We start from the raw sequence: 22963 nt of genomic DNA, 5'->3' as shown, positions 1-22963 counted from the left end.
TTTTTATTTCGCATTCTGTTTAATTCATTTAGTGCTTCATTATTGCAAGGTTTCTTGCCGTTAGTTTATTGCAGTCCAACTGTACTGTGCAAGCTAGCAAGCTCGATTATAAGCGAGTTTTAGGGTTTCATAGTGGTGAGCGATGAAAGACAAACTACGAGCAGTGAAACGATTCCTCGCCAGCCAACAGTGTGAATGTCCAACGATAAACTAGTTGAAACATCTCTTTTATTTACATGGAGTGTATAACTATTGGAATTTCCATGAGCAAGAAAATAGTAAGTAATTTCCTCACCGTCTGCGGGCCAACTGCCTAACGACGAATTAAACGGTTTTTCTATCGCACATTAAGTCGATAATTTGTAGACAATTGACGTGCCCCACGGTTTTATTTTAGTCTAGTCTATGCATATGTTTATAATTCCCACGACAGTATCTATTTTATTATTTTTTGGTTTTTAGTATATTTATCTTAAACATTGCAATGTATGTTTAACATAAAACCGTTTAACTTAAAAAGTTTTTTTACCTATTTTTTTTATTTACCAAAATAATCACAAATTCAATTCGAATGATATTTGTAAAAAGACTTAAAAAGCAAATATGATTTAAAAACAGCGAATATGAGTGCGCGTTCGTATATCAAAAATGCAACTTCTCTAGTATATCCAAAAACAGCAACAATGTAGCAATTTAGCATAAAATAGACCAGTGTTGCCATGTCGAAAAAATATCCGTCTTACAGAATTACCACATCGGTCTCGACGCCCTCTATTCTCGGCTTAACGGCGCTTCACGAACGTGAACAGTCTTTCGGAATCACAAGTTCTGAAAAGACTAGAACAAAAAACAAAAGAAATTAAAATAAATAATGTGGCTCTTCGCCACTATTACTAATATTAATTTACACATCCAGCGACCAACAGTTCAAGACATTTATCTCCTGGTGTATGGTCTATCCATTGACATCATTAAATTCGGACTGTCTTCATCGGCAAAAGTATTCCTTCTGTAAAAGGCTGGCATACTATAAGTTGCGACCTCGGGGCATCTAGGTTCCATTCCAGTCACGCCTTTGGCAATATCATTGGACGAACTAGGCCCACTTTTGGTTTTCTCCTTGGACGAACTAGGTCCATTTTGAGAAACAACTTTCGAAAAATTATTTGATTTAACTTTGGACGAACGAGGTCCACTACTTACAATGGCTTTGGACGAACGAGGTCCTTGCCTAGAATATGAATCGGACGAACTAGGTCCTTTCATTAGCTGTGTTCCTTTACTTACCTGAGGTTACCATTTTAACCATTTGTTACCATTTTTAACCTGCAAAGCGTTCCTTAACCCCGAAAAGTGGCAAAAGTGGAAGCAATTTTTAAGAGAGTGAGAGGGGAGAGAGAACGAAATGCTACCAGCAAAATTTCTGCAGGTAGGAAATGGCAGAACTGATTTTTCGACTTTTGTTTGACGATTATTTCACAAAATGGACGAAAAACCGAAGAAAAAGTCGAACACTGGCAACACTAAATTGAAAACTGTTAAATAAAAGACGAAAATTGATTTTTTTATGTTTTTTTCTGACATTGCTGCCGGATCTACCATTTTTCCGTTCCTTTACTTTTCTGGTAAAAATGTTCATGAGAGAGCAATTTTGAACAATTTTGACACTTTTCTCTTTTACCACTCTTACCATTAAAAAAGTAAAGGAACAAAGCTATTGATTGGGATACGGACGAACTAGGTCCCATTCCCTTTAAATGCGGCATTTTATCAACTGATCGTACAACGATATAATTTTCCCCTTCAAAACGTTTAATTTGTGGTCTGTGCTTCGAGACATGAGGTAGTTCACTATCTACCAAAGTACAACATGAGACCAGAGAATTCGTCTTAGAAATTGATCCCGTAAAAATTCAACCAAAAATGGTTTCTTGGGCCACAAGAGACCCCAAAATATTTCTTTGTACACCATTCAACAAAGTTTGTGGGTAAATATCACATCCAATCAGAATGTCCACCAGACTACTTCTTCCAAATTTGGGATCAGCCAGCGTTGCGATTCCCAACGAAAACGAATCCGGAAAAGCTATTGTGCAACTGAGCAATTTCCCCGTTAACCTTGGCAAAACATAAGCGGAAACGTCAAAATCGAATTCTTCACTATGGGGAGATTTCAAAACAAATTTGCATTTTTTCAGTGATGATCCAGCTGAGGCATCATTTAAACCTGAAATCCTGGCATTGACTTTTTCAACCGGCAGGTTTAGTTTTTGCTGCAACCTCTCCGAAATAAAAGTACCTTGCGACCAAGAGTCGATCAATGCTCTGGCCGTAAAAATAGCACCGTTAACATCGATGTTAACAATAGCTGTTCCTAACAAAACCTGGCTACGAGTATTGACAAAACAAGTCTGTACCCTTGCCTGTTGACTGGTACTTGGCCTAATATCATCATTATCAATGGAATCCGAATTCGAATGGTGCGATTCCCTATGCAACATCGTATTATGTTTTCCATGGCATATTGAACAACTGGAGCTACTAAGACACTCCTTTAGCAAATGGTTACTACCAAAACACCTTATGCAAAGATTGTTCCTTTTAATCGCTCGAAACTTTTCATTTTGGTTCATTTTCAAAAAGGTTTGGCAATATTTCAATATGTGGTCCTCTGAACAAATAAAACAATGTTTCAATCTTTTGCTCGGAGAAGGCATTTCTTCAGAATCAGCTATTTCTATGGGTGTGGTGTTTGTCAAATCAAAAACGGTTTCCAACAGTCTCGCTGCTTCCGTCGTTTGTTAAGCATACTTTGACACACAATCCCTGCAATTTATATGACGATATCGAATTCCGTTTTGAAGGTAGATGCAGAAGCACCCAAGTCTCATGAAATGCACGGGTCAACTTCGTCAAATCAATCGCATGTCCATATGAGAGCAAATATGTCGAGACCCATAATATATCCAGTCTCGCTTCTTACGTTGTTTGTTCAGCAAACTTTGACACACAATCCATACAATTTATATGACGATATCGAATTCCGTCTCAAAGATAGATGCAGAAGCATCCAAGTCTCAAACAATACATGGGTCAGCTTTGTCCAATCAATCACATGTCCATATGAGAGCAAATATATCGTGACCCATAATATCTCCAGTCTCGCTTCTTACGTCGTTTGTTAAGCAAACTTGGACACACAATACATGCAATTAATATGACGATATCGAATTCCGTTTCGAAGATAGATGCAGAAGCATCCAAGTCTCAAACAATACATTGGTCAGATTTGTCAAATCAATCACATGAAGCATCCATGTCTCAAGAAATACAAGGGTCAGTTTTGTCAAATCAATTACATGTCCATATGAGAGCAAATATATCGTGACCCATAATATCTGCAGTCTCGCTTCTTACGTCGTTTGTTAAGAAAACGTTGACACAAAATCTATGCAATTTATATGACGATATCGAATTCCGTCTCGAAGATAGATGCACAAGCATCCAAGTCTCAAACAATACATGGGTCAGCTTTGTCAAATCAATCACGTGTCCATATGAGAGCAAATATATCGTGACCCATAATATCTGCAGTCTCGCTACTTACGTCGTTTATTAAGCATACTTTGACACACAATCAATGCAATTTATATGACGATATCGAATTCCGTCTCGAAGATAGATGCAGAAGCATCCAAGTCTCATGAAATACAAGGGTCAGCTTTGTCAAATCAATCACATGTCCATATGAGAGCAAATATATCGTGACCCATAATGTTTATCGTGAAAACAATTTGGACAAAATCCCAACAACAAAAAATGTAGCGGCTCGGTGGAGCAATATTGGAGCCAACGAAAATGGAAAAAGGCACACAAAAAGAAAGAAATAAAAATCACTATTTTCGGTTTCCGAACGATATTGGCTTTGGCTATTTGTAAAAAGACTTAAAAAGCAAATATGATTTAAAAACAGCGAATATGAGTGCGCGTTCGTATATCAAAAATGCAACTTCTCTAGTATATCCAAAAACAGCAACAATGTAACAATTTAGCATAAAATAGACCAGTGTTGCCATGTCGAAAAAATATCCGTCTTACAGAATTACCACATCGGTCTCGCCGCCCTCTATTCTCGGCTTAACGGCGCTTCACGAACGTGAACATTCCGGCCTCCGTTCAGTCTTTCGGAATCACAAGTTCTGAAAAGACTAGAACAAAAAACAAAAGAAATTAAAATAAATGATGTGGCTCTTTGCCACTATTACTAATATTAATTTACACATCCAGCGACCAACAGTTCAAGACATTTGTCCCCTGGTGTATGGTCTATCCATTGACATCATTAAATTCGGACTGTCTTCATCGGCAAAGTATTCCTTCTGTAAAAGGCTGACATACTATAAGTTGCGACCTCGGGGCATCTAGGTTCCATTCCAGTCACGCCTTTGGCAAAATCATTGGACGAACTAGGCCCCCTTTGGTTTTCTCCTTGGACGAACTAGGTCCATTTTGAGAAACAATGTTCGAAAAATTATTTTATTTAACTTTGGACGAACGAGGTCCACTACTTACAATGGCTTTGGACGAACGAGGTCCTTGCCTAGAATATGAATCGGACGAACTAGGTCCTTTCATTAGCTGTGTTCCTTTACTTACCTGAGGTTACCATTTTAACCATTTGTTACCATTTTTAACCTGCAAAGCGTTCCTTAACCCCGAAAAGTGGCAAAACTGGAAGCAATTTTTAAGAGAGTGAGAGGGGAGAGAGAGCGAAAATGGCTTTCTCTTCTACCACAGGCTACCAGCAAAATTTCTGCAGGTAGAAAATGGCAGAACTGATTTTTCGACTTTTGTTTGACGATTATTTCACAAAATGGACGAAAAACCGAAGAAAAAGTCGAACACTGACAACACTAAATTAAAAACTGTTAAATAAAAGACGAAAATTGATTTTTTTATGTTTTTTTTCTGACATTGCTGCCGGATCTACAATTTTTCCGCTCCTTTACTTTTCTGGTAAAAATGTTCATGAGAGAGCAATTTTGAACAATTTTGACACTTTTCTCTTTTACCACTCTTACCATTAAAAAAGTAAAGGAACAAAGCTATTGATTGGGATACGGACGAACTAGGTCCCATTCCCTTTAAATGCGGCATTTTATCAACTGATCGTACAACGATATAATTTTCCCCTTCAAAACATTTAATTTGTGGTCTGTGCTTCGAGACATGAGGTAGTTCACTATCTACCAAAGTACAACATGAGACCAGAGAATTCGTCTTAGAAATTGATCCCGTAAAAATTCAACCAAAAATGGTTTCTTGGCCCACAAGAGAAACGAAAACGAATCCGGAAAAGCTATTGTGCAACTGAGCAATTTCCCCGTTAACCTTGGCAAAACATAAGCGGAAACGTCAAAATCGAATTCTTCACTATGGGGAGATTTCAAAACAAATTTGCATTTTTTCAGTGATGATCCAGCTGAGGCATTATTTAAACCTGAAATCCTGGCATTGACTTTTTCAACAGGCAGGTTTAGTTTTTGCTGCAACCTCTCCGAAATAAAAGTACCTTGCGACCAAGAGTCGATCAATGCTCTGGCCGAAAAAATAGCACCGTTAACATCGATGTTAACAATAGCTGTTCCCAACAAAACCTGGCTACGAGTATTGACAAAACAAGTCTGTACTGTTGACTGGTACATGGCCTAATATCATCATTATCAATGGAATCCGAATTCGAATAGTGCGATTCCCTATACCACATCGTATTATGTCTTCCATGGCATATTGAACAACTGGAGCTACTAAGACACTCCTTTAGCAAATGGTTACTACCAAAACACCTTATGCAAAGATTGTTCCTTTTAATCGCTCGAAACTTTTCATTTTGGTTCATTTTCAAAAAGGTTTGGCAATATTTCAATATGTGGTCCTCTGAACAAATAAAACAAGACCTTTTGTTTAACTTTGAACCATAATGTTTCAATCTTTTGCTCGGAGAAGGCATTTCTTCAGAATCAGCTATTTCTATGGGTGTGGTGTTTGTCAAATCAAGAACGGTTTCCAACAGTCTCGCTTCTTCCGTCGTTTGTTAAGCATACTTTGACACACAATCCCTGCAATTTATATGACGATATCGAATTCCGTTTTGAAGGTAGATGCAGAAGCATCCAAGTCTCATGAAATGCAAGGGTCAACTTCGTCAAATCAATCACATGTCCATATGAAAGCAAATATATCGTGACCCATAATATCTGCAGTCTCGCTTCTTACGTCGCTTGTTAAGCATACTTTGACACACAATCAATGCAATTTATATGACGATATCGAATTCCGTCTCGAAGATAGATGCAGAAGCATCCAAGTCTCATGAAATACAAGGGTCAACTTCGTCAAATCATTCACATGTTCATATGAGATCAAATATATCGTGATCCATAAAATCTGCAGTTTCGCTTCTTACGTCGTTTGTTCAGCAAACTTTGACACACAATCCATGCAATTTATATGACGATATCGAATTCCCTTTCGAAGATAGATGCAGAAGCATCCATGTCTCAAGAAATACAAGGGTCAGTTTTGTCAAATCAATTACATGTCCATATGAGAGCATATATATCGTGACCCATAATATCTGCAGTCTCGCTTCGTTTGTTAAGTAAACTTTGACACACAATCAACGCAATTTATATGACGATATCGAATTCCGTTTCGAAGTCAGATGCAGAAGCATCCAAGTCTCATTAAATGCAAGGATCAACTTCGTCAAATCAATAACACTGTGACACAAAATGGAACTCAACGTCAACATACCAATAAATACCCAATGACGAATATACAGAAAAACAAAACATAGTTTATTTCTGAACCAAAACCGATTAAATGTCAAAAAGGACAATTTAAACGGGACAAAATCGATTAGTTGTCAAACAGAACCGTACCTAAAGTCTTCTGAGCAACATTTTTGTGGAATATTTGGATGCTGAAAAATCTCATCTTGTGGTACTTTCACTACGGTTCAAGAAATAAAGGACGACAAGGACATGAAAGCCATTGAGTTAGAAGAATGAAATGTTCTACAAAAAGATTCTCCAATCGATTTGACTGAAGACATATCACCCCAGAATGAAGCTACAACAACGCCAAACTGCCAACGCCAAACAAGTATTATAAGGAAAAAATCAAAAATTTCATCGCGCGTTATCTCCGAAACTTGACCTATGGCGAAAATTTCCTTTTGGGTTCTTAGTATACCCATCAAGGGCTTTCATCTCCAAAAGAAATTTTCCACCCCCCAAAAATGCTGCTGTACAGTGTAACATGTCCATATGAGAGCAAATATATCGTGACCCATAATATCTGCAGTCTCGCTTCCTACGTCGTTTGTTAAGCAAACTTTGACACACAATCCATGCAATTTATATGACGATATCGAATTCCGTTTTGACGGTAGATCCAAGTCTCAAGAAATACATTGGTCAGCTTTGTCAAATCATTCACATGTCCATATGAGAGCAAATATATCGTGACCCATAACATCTGCAGTCTCGCTTCTTACGTCGTTTGGTAAGCAAACTGTGACACAAAATCCATGCAATTTACATCTTCTTCTTTATTTGCCTATTCGATTTTTGAATGTTGGCGACCAAAATGCAAATATTGTTTATAATATCGGCAAAAGTCTCTCTGTTTCTGGCTTCGCTTAGCAGATTTATGACATCACGTATACCGGTCCATTCTTGGATGTTGTTGATCCATAGTAGTTGTTTCCTCCCTCTAGTAGGCCTTCCTTCAATGTTTACACGGATAATACTTTGCAGCAGTTTGTATTTCGGATTCCTCATAATGTGGCCCAAGTATGCCGTTTTCCGTCTCTTTATGTTGTTCAGCAGTTCTTTTTCTTTATGTAATCTTCTTAGAACCTCATTATTTGATATGAATTGTGTCCATGATATCTTTAAGATGCGGCGATATGTCCACATCTCAAATGCTTCCAGTTTTTTCATATCTACGGATTTTAAGGTCCATGTTTCCATGCCATACAATAGGACAGACCATACATATGTTTTCATATATCTTATTTTGGTTTTTAAGTTTACATTATGGCTTGTAAAAACTTTTTTTATATTTAAAGAATGTGTCTCTGGCCATTTCAATCCTGCAGGCTATTTCTTTAGAAATGTCCCATTCGTCGTTGATTATCGCTCCAAGATATTTAAAACTTTGGACTCTTTCCACATTTATTTCATTAATTTTTAATGGGGCCGTATTAGCATATGTATGATGTTTACTGATGACCATGTATTTCATTTTTTTGATGTTGATTTTAAGACCGTATTTTTCGCTGCAAGTGGTCAATCTGTTAACCAGTTCTTGAAGTGCTGTCATATTATCGGCTATGAGAGTGGTGTCATCGGCATACCTTACGTTGTTAATGAACGTTCCATTTACATATATTCCTTTCCGGACACCATTTATTGATTCTTGGAATATTCGTTCAGTGTATATGTTGAATAATAGAGGGGAAAGGACACAACCTTGTCTAACACCTCTGGAAATATTAATATTTTCGGTCAGTTCGCCATTGACGTTGACTTGCGCTGTTTGGTGCCAGTACAAATATTTTATGCATTCAACCTCCTTCTCTTCTACTCCAATGGACAATAAAATCTCTATCATTTTGTCATGTTGGACCGTGTCAAATGCTTTTTCATAATCAATAAAGCATAGGAACACGTCTTTCTGCGAATTTCGGCATTTTTGAACTAACGCTTGTAAAGCGAATAGAGCTTCGCGGGTTCCCATCCCATCTTTAAACCCAAACTGGCTGGTCCCCATAGCCTTTTCATATTTCATGTAGATTCTGGAGTGAATGATCTTCAGAAATATTTGGAGTGCATGGCTCATTAGGCTAATTATTCGGTAGTCATTACAGAATTTTGGACGACTTTTTTTAGGGATGGTTATAAAAGTTGATTTAAGCCAATCTTTGGGATATTTACCAGTTTCGTGAACGTAGTTAAAAAGTTTCGTAAGAAGGTTTACGTTATTACCATCAATTAACTTTAACAATTCTGAAGGAATCTCGTCAGGACCGCACGCTTTTTTATCTTTTAATGCCTTTATGGCTGTTTCAACCTCTGTTCTTGTGATAGGTATCCCGGATAATTGTTGGTCTACCCGTCTTTCATAGATTGACCGATTTTCGTCAGTAAAAATGGTTTTTATGTAATTGGTCCATATATTTTTCTGTTCAGTAGTATCCAAGACCGCTTGATTATTTTCATTATATAACACTTTTGGTATTCCTCTGTAGTATATCCCAGCAGCTTCCTTAATTTTTTTGTGAAGTTTGAAGTCGTCGTGTAATTGTTGCAGTCGCTCGATTTCCCTGCATTGGTCATTAAGGTATTCATTTTTGGCATGGCGTATATTAATTTGTATTTCCTTGTTTATTTCGTAGTACAATTCGTAGTTCGTGTTTTTATATTTTCGCCGTTCTTCCATTAAGTCCAGTATCTGTTTTGTCATCCAATCTTTTTTTTGTGGTTTTCCTGTGTAGGAAAGATTGTTGTCAGCAATTGTTTTAATGACACATTTTATGGATTCCCAAATATTTTCTCCATCTTCACAGTTTACTGAGGTGAGTTCGTTGCTTAAAAGTTGCTTTACATTTGTTCGAACTGTTGGCTCCTCTAGTTTCTGTACATCAATCTTTTTCTTGTGGTTGGCCCGCTTAGCATGTGCAGAAAGTTTAATTCGTAATTTAGACATTAATAAGTTGTGATCCGATGGCACGTCCGCCCCCGGGTACGTCGAAGTCTTTTTTACGCTTGAGCTGAGGCGTTTATTAATAAGAATATAATCAATCTGATTTCTAATAATATTGTCCTTTCTGTCCAGGGGTGATTTCCATGTATAGAGGCGTCTTGCAGGCAAGCTAAACAATGTGTTAGTTATAATCATTTTGTATTCTTGACAGAATTGTACAAGTCTGTCACCTCTTTCGTTTCTTGATCCTAAACCATAGTGACCTGTAATTCCAGGGACCATATGTTTGCCAACTTTGGCGTTAAAATCACCTTGGATAATGGTAATTTCGTGAGGTTTTGTTAATTTTAGTAGGTCGTTAATTTCTTCATAGAAGTTTTCTATTTCATCTTTGCTTTTGTCAGCTGTGGGAGCATATATTTGAATTATATTTATTTTCACTGGTTTTGCATCGAGTTGTATAAGCATAGTTCGGTCCGATTTCGGTATGTAACATGTTACGCTTCTTGCTATACTTTCCTTCATGATTACTCCTACCCCATTCCTATGGTTTCTGTCCAGATTTCCAGAGTAATAGATTTTCATGTTTTGCGAGGTGAAATCTGCACTATCAGGCCACCAAGTTTCGCACACTCCTAGTATATCTATTTTCAGTTTCTTCATTTCAGATATCGTGTTTGCCAGTTTGCCAGATTCATAAAGACTTCGTATGTTCCATGTTCCGATATTTAAAGTATTTTTTGTTTTACCTCCGGGGATTCTTAGCACCCTCGTTTGGCCGGAGACTGAGGGCCGTGTATTGTTGTTCGTATTCATAGATGCATGGTTTGCAAGGGATTTTACTTCAGTGGTTTCCTCTTGCCTTCTGAAGGGTTTATAGTTTCCGTCTACATATTCAGCCGCTCCTCCTGGAATTCAGACACTGTTTGCTGCCGCCAACTGTTGATCAGACGCTGCCTTTGTTTTCCTTTTTTATTTTTGGTTCGCCCCGCATATTTTATTTTTGCGGTACCCACCATATCTGATGAACGTTCCCCTATCCACCACCTGGGGAGGCGTCCGATGGGAGAAAAAAGGAAAAAAATAACTCCGCACGGAGCAATTTGCATGACGATATCGAATTCCCTTTCCAAGATAGATGCAGAAGCATCCACGTCTCAAGAAATAAAAGGGTCAGTTTTGTCAAATCAATCACATATCCATATGAGAGCAAATATATCGTGACCCATAATATCTGCAGTCTCTTTTCTTACGTCGTTTGTTAAGCAAACTTTGACACACAATCCGTGCAATTTATATGACGATATCGAATTCCCTTTCCAAGATAGAAGCCGAAGCATCCATGTCTCAAGAAATACAAGGGTCAGATTTGTCAAATCAATCACATGTCCATATGAGAGCAAATATATCGTGACCCATAATATATACAGTCTCGTTTCTTACGTCGTTTGATACGTCGAAGATAGATGCAAAAGCATCCAAGTCTCATGAAATACAAGAGTCAGCTTCTTCAAATCAATCACATGTCCATATGAGAGCAAATATATCGTGACCCATAATATCTGCAGTCTCGCTTCTAACGTCGTTTGTTAAGCAAATTTTGACACACAATCAATGCAATTTATATGACGATATCGTATTCCGTTTTGAAGGTAGATGCAGAAGCATCCAAGTCTCAAGAAATACATGGGCCAGCTTTGTCAAATCAATCACATGCCCATACGAGAGCAAATATTCGTGACCCATAACATCTGCAGTCTTGTTTCTTCCGTCGTTTGTTAAGCATATTTTGACACACAATCCCTGCAATTTATATGACGATATCGAATTCCGTTTTGAAGTTAGATGCAGAAGCATCCAAGTCTCATGAAATGCAAGGGTCAACTTCGTCAAATCAATCACATGTCCATATGAGAGCAAATATATCGTGACCCATAATATCTGCAGTCTCGCTTCTTACGTCGTTTGTTAAGCAAACTGTGACACAAAATCCGTGCAATTTACATGACGATATCGAATTCCCTTTCCAAGATAGATGCAGAAGCATACAAGTCTCAAGAAATAAAAGGGTCAGTTTTGTCAAATCAATTACCTGTCCATATGAGAGCAAATATATCGTGACCCATAATATCTGCAGTCTCGTTTCTTACGTCGTTTGCTAAGCAAACTTTGACACACAATCCGTGCAATTTATATGACGATATCGAATTCCCTTTCCAAGATAGAAGCAGAAGCATCAATGTCTTAAGAAATACAAGGGTCAGCTTTGTCAAATCAATCACATGTCCATATGAGAGCAAATATATCGTGACCCATAATATATACAGTCTCGTTTCTTACGTCGTTTGTTAAGCATACTTTGACACACAATCCATGCAATTTATATGACGATATCGAATTCCGTTTTGAAGGTAGATGTAGAAGCATCCAAGTCTCAAGAAATACATTCGTCAGCTTTGTCAAATCATTCACAAGTCCATATGAGAGCAAATATATCGTGACTCATAATATCTGCAGTCTCGCTTCTTACGTCGTTTTTTAGCAAACTGTGACACAAAATCCATGCAATTTACATGACGATATCGAATTCCCTTTCCGAGATAGATGCAAAAGCATCCAAGTCTCAAGAAATAAAAGGGTCAGTTTTGTCAAATCAATCACACGTCCATATGAGAGCAAATATATCGTGACCCATAATATCTGCAGTCTCGCTTCTTACGTCGTTTGTTAAGCATACTTTGACCCACAATCAATGCAATTTATATGAAGATATCGAATTCCGTCTCGAAGGTAGATGCAGAAGCATCCAAGTTTCATGAAATACAAGGGTCAGCTTCGTCAAATCAATCACATGTCCATATGAGAGCAAATATATCGTGACCCATAATATCTGCAGTCTCGCTTCTCACGTCGTTTGTTAAGCAAATTTTGACACACAATCAATGCAATTCATATGACGATATCGAATTCCGTTTTGAAGTTAGATGCAGAAGCATCCAAGTCTCATGAAATGCAAGGATCAACTTCGTCAAATCAATCACATGTCCATATGAGAGCAAATATATCGTGACCCATAATATCTGCAGTCTCGCTTCTTACGTCGTTTGTTAAGCATACCTTGACACACAATCAATGCAATTTATATGACGATATCGAATTCCGTCTCGAAGATAGATGCAGAAGCATCCAAGTCTCATGAAATACAAGGGTCAGCTTCGTCAAATCAATCACATGTACATAGGAGAGCAAATATATCGTGACCCATAATATCTGCCGTCTCGCTTCTTACGTCGTTTGTTAAGCAAACTTTGACACACAATCCATGCAATTTATATGACGATATCGAATTCCGTTTTGAAGGTAGATGCAGAAGAATCCAAGTCTCAAGAAATACATGGGTCAGCTTTGTCAAATCAATCACATGTCCATATGAGAGCAAATATATCGTGACCCATAATATCTGCAGTCTCGCTTCTTCTTTTTCGAACATAGATGTAGAAGCAACCATGTCTCAAGAAATACAAGGGTCAGCTTTGTCAAATCAATCACATGTCCATATGAGATCAAATATGTCGTGACCCATAATATCTGCAGTCTTGCTTCTTACGTCGTTCGTTAAGAATACTTTGACACACAATCCATGCAATCTATATGACGATATCGAATTCCGTTTTGAAGGTAGATGCAGAAGCATCCAAGTCTCATGAAATACAAGGGTCAGCTTCGTCAAATCAATCACATGTACATATGAGAGCAAATATCTGCAGTCTCGCTTCTTACGTCGTTTGTTAAGCATACATTGACACACAATCAATGCAATTTATATGACGATATCGAATTCCGTCTCGAAGATAGATGCAGAAGCATCCAAGTATCAAGAAATACAAGGGTCAGCTTTGTCAAATCAATCACATGTCCATATGAGAGCAAATATATCGTGACCCATAATATATACAGTCTCGTTTCTTACGTCGTTTGTTAAGCAAACCTTGACATACAATCCATGCAATTTATATGACGATATCGAATTCCGCCTCGAAGATAGATGCAGAAGCATCCAAGTTTCATGAAACACAAGGGTCAGCTTCGTCAAATCAATCACATGCAATTGCAATTTATATGACGATATCGAATTCCGTCTCGAAGATAGATGCAGAAGCATCCAAGTCTCAAACAATACGTGGGTCAGCTTTGTCAAATCAATCACATGTCCATATGAGAGCAAATATATCGTGACCCATAATATCTGCAGACTCGCTTCTTACGTCGTTTGTTAAGCAAACTTTAACACACAATCCATGTAATTTATATGACGATATCGAATTCCGTTTCGAAGTCAGATGTAGAAGCATCCAAGTCTCATGAAATGCAAGGATCAACTTCGTCAAATAAATCACATGTCCATATGAGATCAAATATATCGTGACCCATAATATCTGCAGTCTCGCTTCTTACGTCGTTTGTTAAGCAAACTTTGACACACAATCCATGCAATTTATATGACGATATCGAATTCCGTCTCGAAGGTAGATGCAGAAGCATCCAAGTCTCAAAAAAAACAAGGGTCAGCTTTGTCAAATCAATCACATGTCCATATGAGATCAAATATATCGTGACCCATAAAATCTGCAGTCTTGCTTCTTACGTCGTTTGTTAAGCATACTTTGACACACAATCCCTGCAATTTATATGACGACATCGAATTCCGTTTTGAAGTCAGATGCAGAAGCATCCAAGTCTCATGAAATGCAAGGATCAACTTCGTCAATTCAATCACATGTCCATATGAGAGCAAATATATCGTGACCCATAATATCTGCAGCCTCGCTTCCTACGTCGTTTGTTAAGCAAACTGTGACACAAAATCTATGCAGTTTACATGACGATATCGAATTCCCTTTCCAAGATAGATGCAGAAGCATCCAAGTCTCAAACAATACATGGGTCAGCTTTGTCAAATCAATCACATGTACATATGAGAGCAAATATATCGTGACCCATAATATCTGCAGTCTCGCCTTTTACGTCGTTTGTTAAGCAAACTTTAACACACAATCAATACAATTTATATGACTATATCGAATTCCGTTTCGAAGTCAGATGCAGAAGCATCCAAGTCTCATGGAATGCAAGGATCAATTTCTTCAAATCAATCACATGTCCATATGAGATCAAATATATCGTGACCCATAATATCTGCAGTCTTGCTTCTTACGTCGTTTGTTAAGCATACTTTGACACACAATCCATGCAATCTATATGACGATATCGAATTCCGTTTTGAAGGTAGATGCAGAAGCATCCAAGTCTCATGAAATACAAGGGTCAGCTTCGTCAAATCAATCACATGTACATATGAGAGCAAATATATCGTGACCCATAATATCTGCAGTCTCACTTCTTACGTCGTTTGTTAAGCATACATTGACACACAATCCATGCAATTTATATGAGATATCGAATTCCGTCTCGAAGATAGATGCAGAAGCATCCAAGTCTCAAACAATACATGGGTCAGCTTTGTCAAATCAATCACATGTCCATATGAGAGCAAATATATCGTGACCCATAATATCTGCAGTCTCGCTTCTTACGTCGTTTGTTAAGCATACTTTGACACACAATCAATGCAATTTATATGACGATATCGAATTCCGTCTCGAAGATAGATGCAGAAGCATCCAAGTCTCATGAAATACAAGGGTCAACTTCGTCAAATCAATCACATGTTCATATGAGATCAAATATATCGTGACCCATAATATCTGCAGTTTCGCTTCTTACGTCGTTTGTTAAGCAAACTTTGACACACAATCCATGCATATTATATGACGATATCGAATTCCCTTTCGAAGATAGATGCAGAAGCATCCATGTCTCAAGAAATACAAGGGTCAGTTTTGTCAAATCAATTACATGTCCATATGAGAGCATATACAGTATCGGCCAAAACTAAAGCACCCCCTCAGTAAATTTTTTTGAAATGATACTTTTTTTATGAAAACTATATTATAAATTTATTTTTTATTTTTCCTTTTATTTATTTATATCTTTATAATTGAAAAATACAAAAATAAGGAGATCAGAATTTAATAAATAAAAGTTAAAATTCAAAAAACATTTTACGTCGCAAATATAAGCGGACAAAACTAAAGCACCCCCCCATTTGAGGTACAGCAAAAACTTTTGAAATCAATATTTCGTTGCTTATCCTCTATTCTGGATGACACAATCACATCTTTTAGGCATAAAGGATACTAAATTATTAATTATTGCAGGCGAAATAATCGGTTTTCGGAAAATTTAGCTTTAATCCTCAAAATACTGAAAATCGGAAGTTACCGTTATATGGGGGCTACACCCAAACGTGAACCCAGGTCCACGATTTTTGGTGAATATATTTTGTGACCACTAGGAACCCTAAGTACCAAATTACAGCTAATTTAGTAGGAAAATGTGGCTTAAATATCCGAAATACCGAAGATTGGAAGGTACCGCTATAAGGGGGCTATACCAAAACATTAGCCGATATTGTTCATATTCATCCAAAAATGATGCTACAGCATTCTCTGGTCAAATACTAAATCCCTTAGGTTTAAAAATTAGCAAAAGAACGAATTGCAAAAGAACGGTAGATGCGGGCTTATTCAGTCGACGACCAGCAAAAAACCTTCCGCCTCCATGTTTTACAGCGTCTTTGCAATATTTAGGATTTAACGGTTGCCCATTTGGTCCAAGCCTTTTACCATCTGAATACTTTAAATTAAACATAGATTCATAGGAAAACAGTTCAAATGGGTCTTGGCGAATGCCAGTCTTCATTTTTAGTTGATATGAAAGGTTTTTTGTTTGCTGGTCGTCGACTGAATAAGCCGGCGTCTATCGTTCTTCTGCAATTCGTTCTTTTGCTTATTTTTAAACGTTAGCGTATTGTATTTGACTAGTGGATGCTGTAGCATCATTTTTGGATGAATATGAACAATATCGGCTAATGTTTTGGTATAGCCCCCTTATAGCGGTAATTTCCGATCTTCGGTATTTCGGATATTTAAGCCAAATTTTCCTACTAAATTAGCTGTAATTTGGTACTTAGGGTTCTTAGTGGTCACAAAACATATCCACCAAGCCTCCATATAACGGTACCTTCCGATTTTCAGTATTTTGAGGATTTAAGCTTAATTTTCCGAAAATTAATTATTTCGCCTGCAGTAATTAATAATTTAGTATCTTCTTTACCAAAAAGATGTGATTGTGTCATTCAGAATAGAGGATACGCAACGAAATATTGATTTCAATAGTTTTTGTTGTACCTCAAATTGGGGGGTGCTTTAGTTTTGTCCGCTTATATTTGCGACCTAAAATATTTTTTGAATTTTAACTTTTGTTTATAAAATTCTGAATTCCTTATTTTTGTATTTTCCAATTATAAAGATATAAATAAATAAAAAGAAAAATAAAATATAAATTTATAATTTAGTTTTCATAAAAAAATTATCATTTCAAAAAAATTTCGTGTATATCGTGACCCATAATATCTGCAGTCTCGCTTCGTTTGTTAAGCAAACTTTGACACACAATCAATGCAATTTATATGACGATATCGAATTCCGTCTCGAAGATAGATGCAGAAGCATCCAAGTCTCATGAAATACATGTGTCAAGTTAAAAGTAGTTGCATACATGTAAAAATGTACAATTAGATACAACCCTGATCCAACCCTTAACTTTTAAATGTAACGAAGTTGAAGATAAGCAGCCAAACTGACAACACGTATTAATATAAGCCTGTATAATTTTAATTAATAAACGTTTGTGAATTCTTTATTATAATATTAAACGGTCGTTGTATTTCATTTGAGTCTACGGAAACCAATAGTGGAAAATTTGCACAAATGCACGGTTAAGCAATTGATCGAACGACTTGAAGACAACAATGAAAGGGATTTGCACGGATTCACATCTCCTCATGATATGCAAAACCGAATTTCGCAATTAGAAGATATGGTAACTGGATTACGTTTATTTATGGAGCAACGTGGACAATCAGAGTTTGAGCCGAACAACGAATCGTCTCCCTTGAACACGTTCGCGACACCGGATGGTAATATGTCCCTGCAAGGCACACGGCCTAGCTTGCCAAACGTGGCAAACGTTGTGACAGTATTACCGGAATCACGTTCGATTCCGTCGCATGTTCAAACGAATACGTCTTTTGGTGCAGTTCAGACTACGTCGATTCCAACGATCCACACGAATGCTTCTGCTGGTTTACCAACGTTTACATCTTCATTGCACGGACATGCTCAACTTCCATCAAATACAACGCAAAATGTAGTGACGTCATGCTACAACGTACCAACACATACAACGACACATGCGAATTTCACAACAGCTACACAGACAGGAGTGTACACGCAGAATACGCAGCAGAATAATGGGTATGTTCAGTCAACGCAGCCGCACAATGTGTATGTGCAGCGACCGATATTTGCAACGAGTGTCTATTCAGCGCCGCCGCAGTCAGAAATATATATGCAGCCGATACAGCGTTATGTTCAGCACAACCCCTTTGGGAACGTAAAGGAAATAATTCAACTTTTGCCAGAGTTTAATCCGTCATCTGAAGAATCTATTAATCCCTCGCAATTTGTACGACGTGTGGAATTATTGAAGACAGCTTATAACTGGGATGACGCATCAGTTATATTTGCAGTGCAACAGAAAATGGCTGGCCCAGCCAAGTATTGGGTTGACTCAGTGCAGGAGGTATTTCTGTCTTGGCCTCAGTTTGTTAACAAGTTTCTTTCAGATTTTCCGCAAAATGAAATCGCAGCCGATGTTCACATTAGAATGGCACAGACAAAACGACAGCTCAACGAAACGCCGCAGGAATATTATTACAGAATGTACGCTATTGGAAAACGGGGCAATTTAAATGAATCATCCATAGCACGGCACATCGTCAACGGAATTAACGACCAAGGATTGAAGCTGAAAATATCCAATGATTATATCACCTGCAATCAACTTCTGAGTGGCATCAACGCATATTGTAGTTATAATGAGGTAAGAAGAGTGCTGACACCAATAACGAATAAATCGAAACGCAGCAGTGAACATAAAATGGGTCCAGAGAAGAAAGGCGATGACAAAGTGAATAAGTTCAAATGTTTTAATTGTGGTAACGCTGGCCACAAAGCTGTAAACTGCCCAGAGCCGCAGAAGAAAAATAGATGCACAATATGCAAACGGACTTCACACGGTACAAGTGAATGTCCGACGAAAACCCCGAATGTTAATATTAACAAAATAAAGGACAGCGAAAAGTCCAACGAAATACTACGTAAACTTGTCAAAGTGAAGGACAAGGAATTCGAAGCTTTTATTGATTCTGGAAGTGATCGAAGTTTGATCAGACGAACTTTTGCAACGATAATTGGCGAAACGAAAACTTGCTGTATTGTTTTAAATGGTTTTGCTGGAGGCAAATACGAATGCACAACATTTGTCAATGTGACGATTGATATTGATGAAACGAGTTACGACGTGAATCTTTATGTAGTGGAAGATTCAATGATTCCGAATGATGTACTTTTGGGTCGAGATGTTTTATGCCAAAAAGGTCGACGCACCATTATTGAAGGAGATGAGTGCTGGATGCAAAACGTAAATGCAATTAGTAGCAACGAAAGCTTAACAACCGTAGAACACAACGAATTGCAGATGATCATCCAGGAAAATCGACAGTGTTTCTCAGAAAAGTCAAGCGAATTGGGTAAGTGCAACTTAGTGAAAATGGAAATCGAAGTTACTACGCCAGAACCAATACGAAGAAAGCCATATCGAATTGCATTTGCTAAACGCCCTATTGTGGCAAATATTGTGAAGGACTTGCTTGACAACGAAATTATCAGGAAATCAAATTCTCCGTACGCATCGGGAATTGTCTTGGTCGAGGAGAGAAATGGTGAACACCGTTTATGTATTGATTACAGACAGTTAAATCAAATAACAGTACGCATACCGCATCCTATGCCAGTATTGGATGAGCAGATCGCACAACTCGCCGGAAATCGTTATTTCACCACACTCGACTTGCGTATGGGTTACCACCAAATTGAAGTAGAAGAGAACTCGAAGAAGTTCACAGCGTTCGTGACTTCAGATGGTCATTATGAATTCAACCGGATGCCATTTGGTTTGGTAAACGCGCCAGCAATATTTCAAGCCACGATGAACCGAGTAATAGAATTTATGAATCCAGGAGAAGTTTTAGCGTATCTGGATGACGTGATAATTCCCAGTAAAACAGTCAAAGAAGGCCTGGACCGATTAAAAAGATTTTTAGATATTTTGAAGAAATGTGGTCTCACGTTGCGATTGGCAAAATGTTCGTTCTTAGCCGAAAAGATTTCTTATTTAGGCCACATAGTTACGCCTGAAGGTATTTCGCCTGGAGAAGAGAAAGTGAACGCGATCAGACATTTTAAGGTACCAACCAATGTAACAGAAGTTCGACGTTTCCTTGGCCTAACGAACTTCTTCAGGAAATTTGTGAAAGATTATGGAGCCATAACGAAACCACTCACGATGTTAACACGAAAGAGTGAAGAGAATAAATTTTGTTGGGGCGTACCACAGGAAAACGCATTCAAGAGCCTAATTCAAATCTTGTGCAGTGAACCGGTTCTAGCAATCTACGATATGAAGGCAGATCACGAGGTTCACACGGATGCAAGCAGTTTGGGATTGGCTGGAGTCTTGTTACAGTCCGATGGTAATGGTAATTGGCACCCAGTGTTTTATTTTAGTCGTCACTGTTCTGAAACGGAATCGAAATATCACAGTTACGAGTTGGAAGTTTTAGCTGTGGTTGAAACGTTGGAGCGGTTCCGTACATACTTACTTGGAAAGCCATTCCGCGTCGTAACTGATTGTGCCGCAATTACTAAGGTAAAGGCAACGAAGGAATTACAACCACGAGTAGCACGATGGCTGATGAAATTAGTTGAATTTGATTGTCAGTACGTACACCGACAAGGATCACGTATGGCACACGTTGATGCTCTCAGCCGTTCACCGGATGAACCACCAACGGAAATTGAACCAGCAGGGTTCATAATGAGTATTGATAGCGATGATTGGATCCTCACGATGCAGTTAAACGACGACCACATAAAGAACATAATGATGATACTGCGAGATGAATTAAAATCTGAGCAAGAAAAACAGATAAAATCTGAATACGTATTAGAAAAACATCGACTTTACCGGAAAACGAAAAATGGACTACGATTTGTCATACCGAAGGCTATACGATGGCGCATAGCTAAATATTGTCATGATGATATTGGTCATTATGGGATGGAGAAAAGTCTCTAACGAATGGAACAAACGTTTTGGTTCCCCCGTATGCGGAAATATATGAAGGAGTACATTGCAGCGTGTGTAGAGTGTTGCTACAATAAGACAAAATGTGGTAAGCACGAAGGAGCTCTAAATTTTAGCGAAGTCGAACCGCTACCATTCAGGCAAGTACATATTGATCATTTGGGGCCATTTATAAGAAGCAAGCATGGTCATACGCATATATTAGCCATAGCCGACTCCTTTACGAAATTTGTTGTCATAAAAGCTGTTCGAAATACGAAGACATTGCCCGTCATCAACGTTTTAAATGAGGTTAGCGGATACTTTGGTCTACCTCGAAGAATAATTTCCGACCGTGGAACAGCTTTTACGTCTAAAATGTTTGAGGAATATTGCGATCGAAATAATATTCAACATATCAAGAATGCAGTCCGAACACCCAGGGCAAATGGACAAGTTGAGAGGGTCAATCAACTTATCCTGTCTTACTTGCGAACTACTACCGAAGAACCGAAGGATTGGGACATGGCACTTCACGTTTTACAATGGTCAATCAATTCAACGAAAAATTCGACAACAGGCTACAGTCCGAATGAATTGATCTTCGATTACATGCCCACCGACTTAATTCAAAACCGCTTGTTAGCAGCTGTACAAGATGGTGTACACAACGAAGAAATTCCTATCAACGAAAAGCGCATTCTGGCCGCAGAAAACATCAAAAGCGAACGAGAACGATGGAAAAAGAGATTTGACAGTAAACATTCGAATCCGACAATGTATGCAGAAGGTGACTTGGTCCTGATACAGAATGAGCCGCCAGCGACAGGTGAATCACGGAAGTTAGAACCCAAGTACAAGGGTCCATACATAATAGCACGAGTTTTGGGCAACGATAGATACCTGATAGAGGACATTCCTGGAATAAACATCACGAATAGGAAATTCTGTTCCGTATTCAGCTCCGATAAGATGAAGAAATGGTGTGAATGTTCCCCCGAGTTGGATATCTCAAGCGATGATGAAGCCGAGGACGACTTCAGGTCAGGAAAGGCCGAGTTGTCAAGTTAAAAGTAGTAGTAGATACCTTTTGTTGCATACATGTAAAAATGTACAATTAGATACAACCCTGATCCAACCCTTAACTTTTAAATGTAACGAAGTTGAAGATAAGCAGCCAAACTGACAACACGTATTAATATAAGCCTGTATAATTTTAATTAATAAACGTTTGTGAATTCTTTATTATAATATTAAACGGTCGTTGTATTTCATTTGAGTCTACGGAAACCAATAGTCTTCAATCGATCACTTGACACATGGGTCAGCTTCGTCAAATCAATCACATGTCCATATGAGAGCAAATATACCGTGACCCATAATATATACAGTCTCGTTTCTTACGTCGTTTGTTAAGCATACTTTGACACACAATCCATGCATTTTATATGACGATATTGAATTCCGTTTTGAAGGTAGATGCAGAAGCATCCAAGTCTCATGAAATGCAAGGGTCAACTTCGTCAAATCAATCACATATCCATATGAGAGCAAATATATCGTGACCCATAGTATCTGCAGTCTCGCTTCTTACGTCACACACTCCATGCAATTTATATGACGATATAGAATTCCGTCTCGAAGATAGATGCAGAAGCACAAAAGTCTCATGAAATACAAGGGCCAGCTTCGTCAAATCAATCACATGTCCATATGAGAGCAAATATATCGTGACCCATAATATCTGCAGTCTCGCTTCTTACGTCGTTTGTTAAGCATACTTTGACACACAATCAATGCAATTTATATGACGATGTCG

At 38.0% G+C, this 22963-nt stretch overlaps 2 protein-coding genes across 2 annotated transcripts; both read left to right on the top strand.

The window, feature by feature from the left end:
* Window positions 1-17775: 17775 nt before the first annotated feature.
* LOC141388205 (uncharacterized) lies at window positions 17776-21156 on the top strand. The gene has a single exon (XM_073958230.1). It carries the CDS (start codon window positions 17776-17778, stop codon window positions 21154-21156), a length of 3381 nt encoding a protein of 1126 aa, XP_073814331.1.
* Window positions 21157-21522: 366 nt separating this feature from the next.
* On the top strand, window positions 21523-22215 carry LOC141388204 (uncharacterized). Its single transcript, XM_073958229.1, has one exon. It carries the CDS (start codon window positions 21523-21525, stop codon window positions 22213-22215), a length of 693 nt encoding a protein of 230 aa, XP_073814330.1.
* The last annotated feature ends 748 nt before the right edge of the window (window positions 22216-22963 follow it).

This window comes from Musca autumnalis, unplaced genomic scaffold, assembly GCF_047663935.1.
Source record: "Musca autumnalis isolate F117 unplaced genomic scaffold, ASM4766393v1 scaffold_75, whole genome shotgun sequence".
In the NCBI taxonomy this organism is placed as follows: domain Eukaryota; kingdom Metazoa; phylum Arthropoda; class Insecta; order Diptera; family Muscidae; genus Musca; species Musca autumnalis.
The sequence above is the reverse complement of the archived record's forward strand: the minus strand, read 5'-3'. Positions and strand labels throughout refer to the sequence as shown.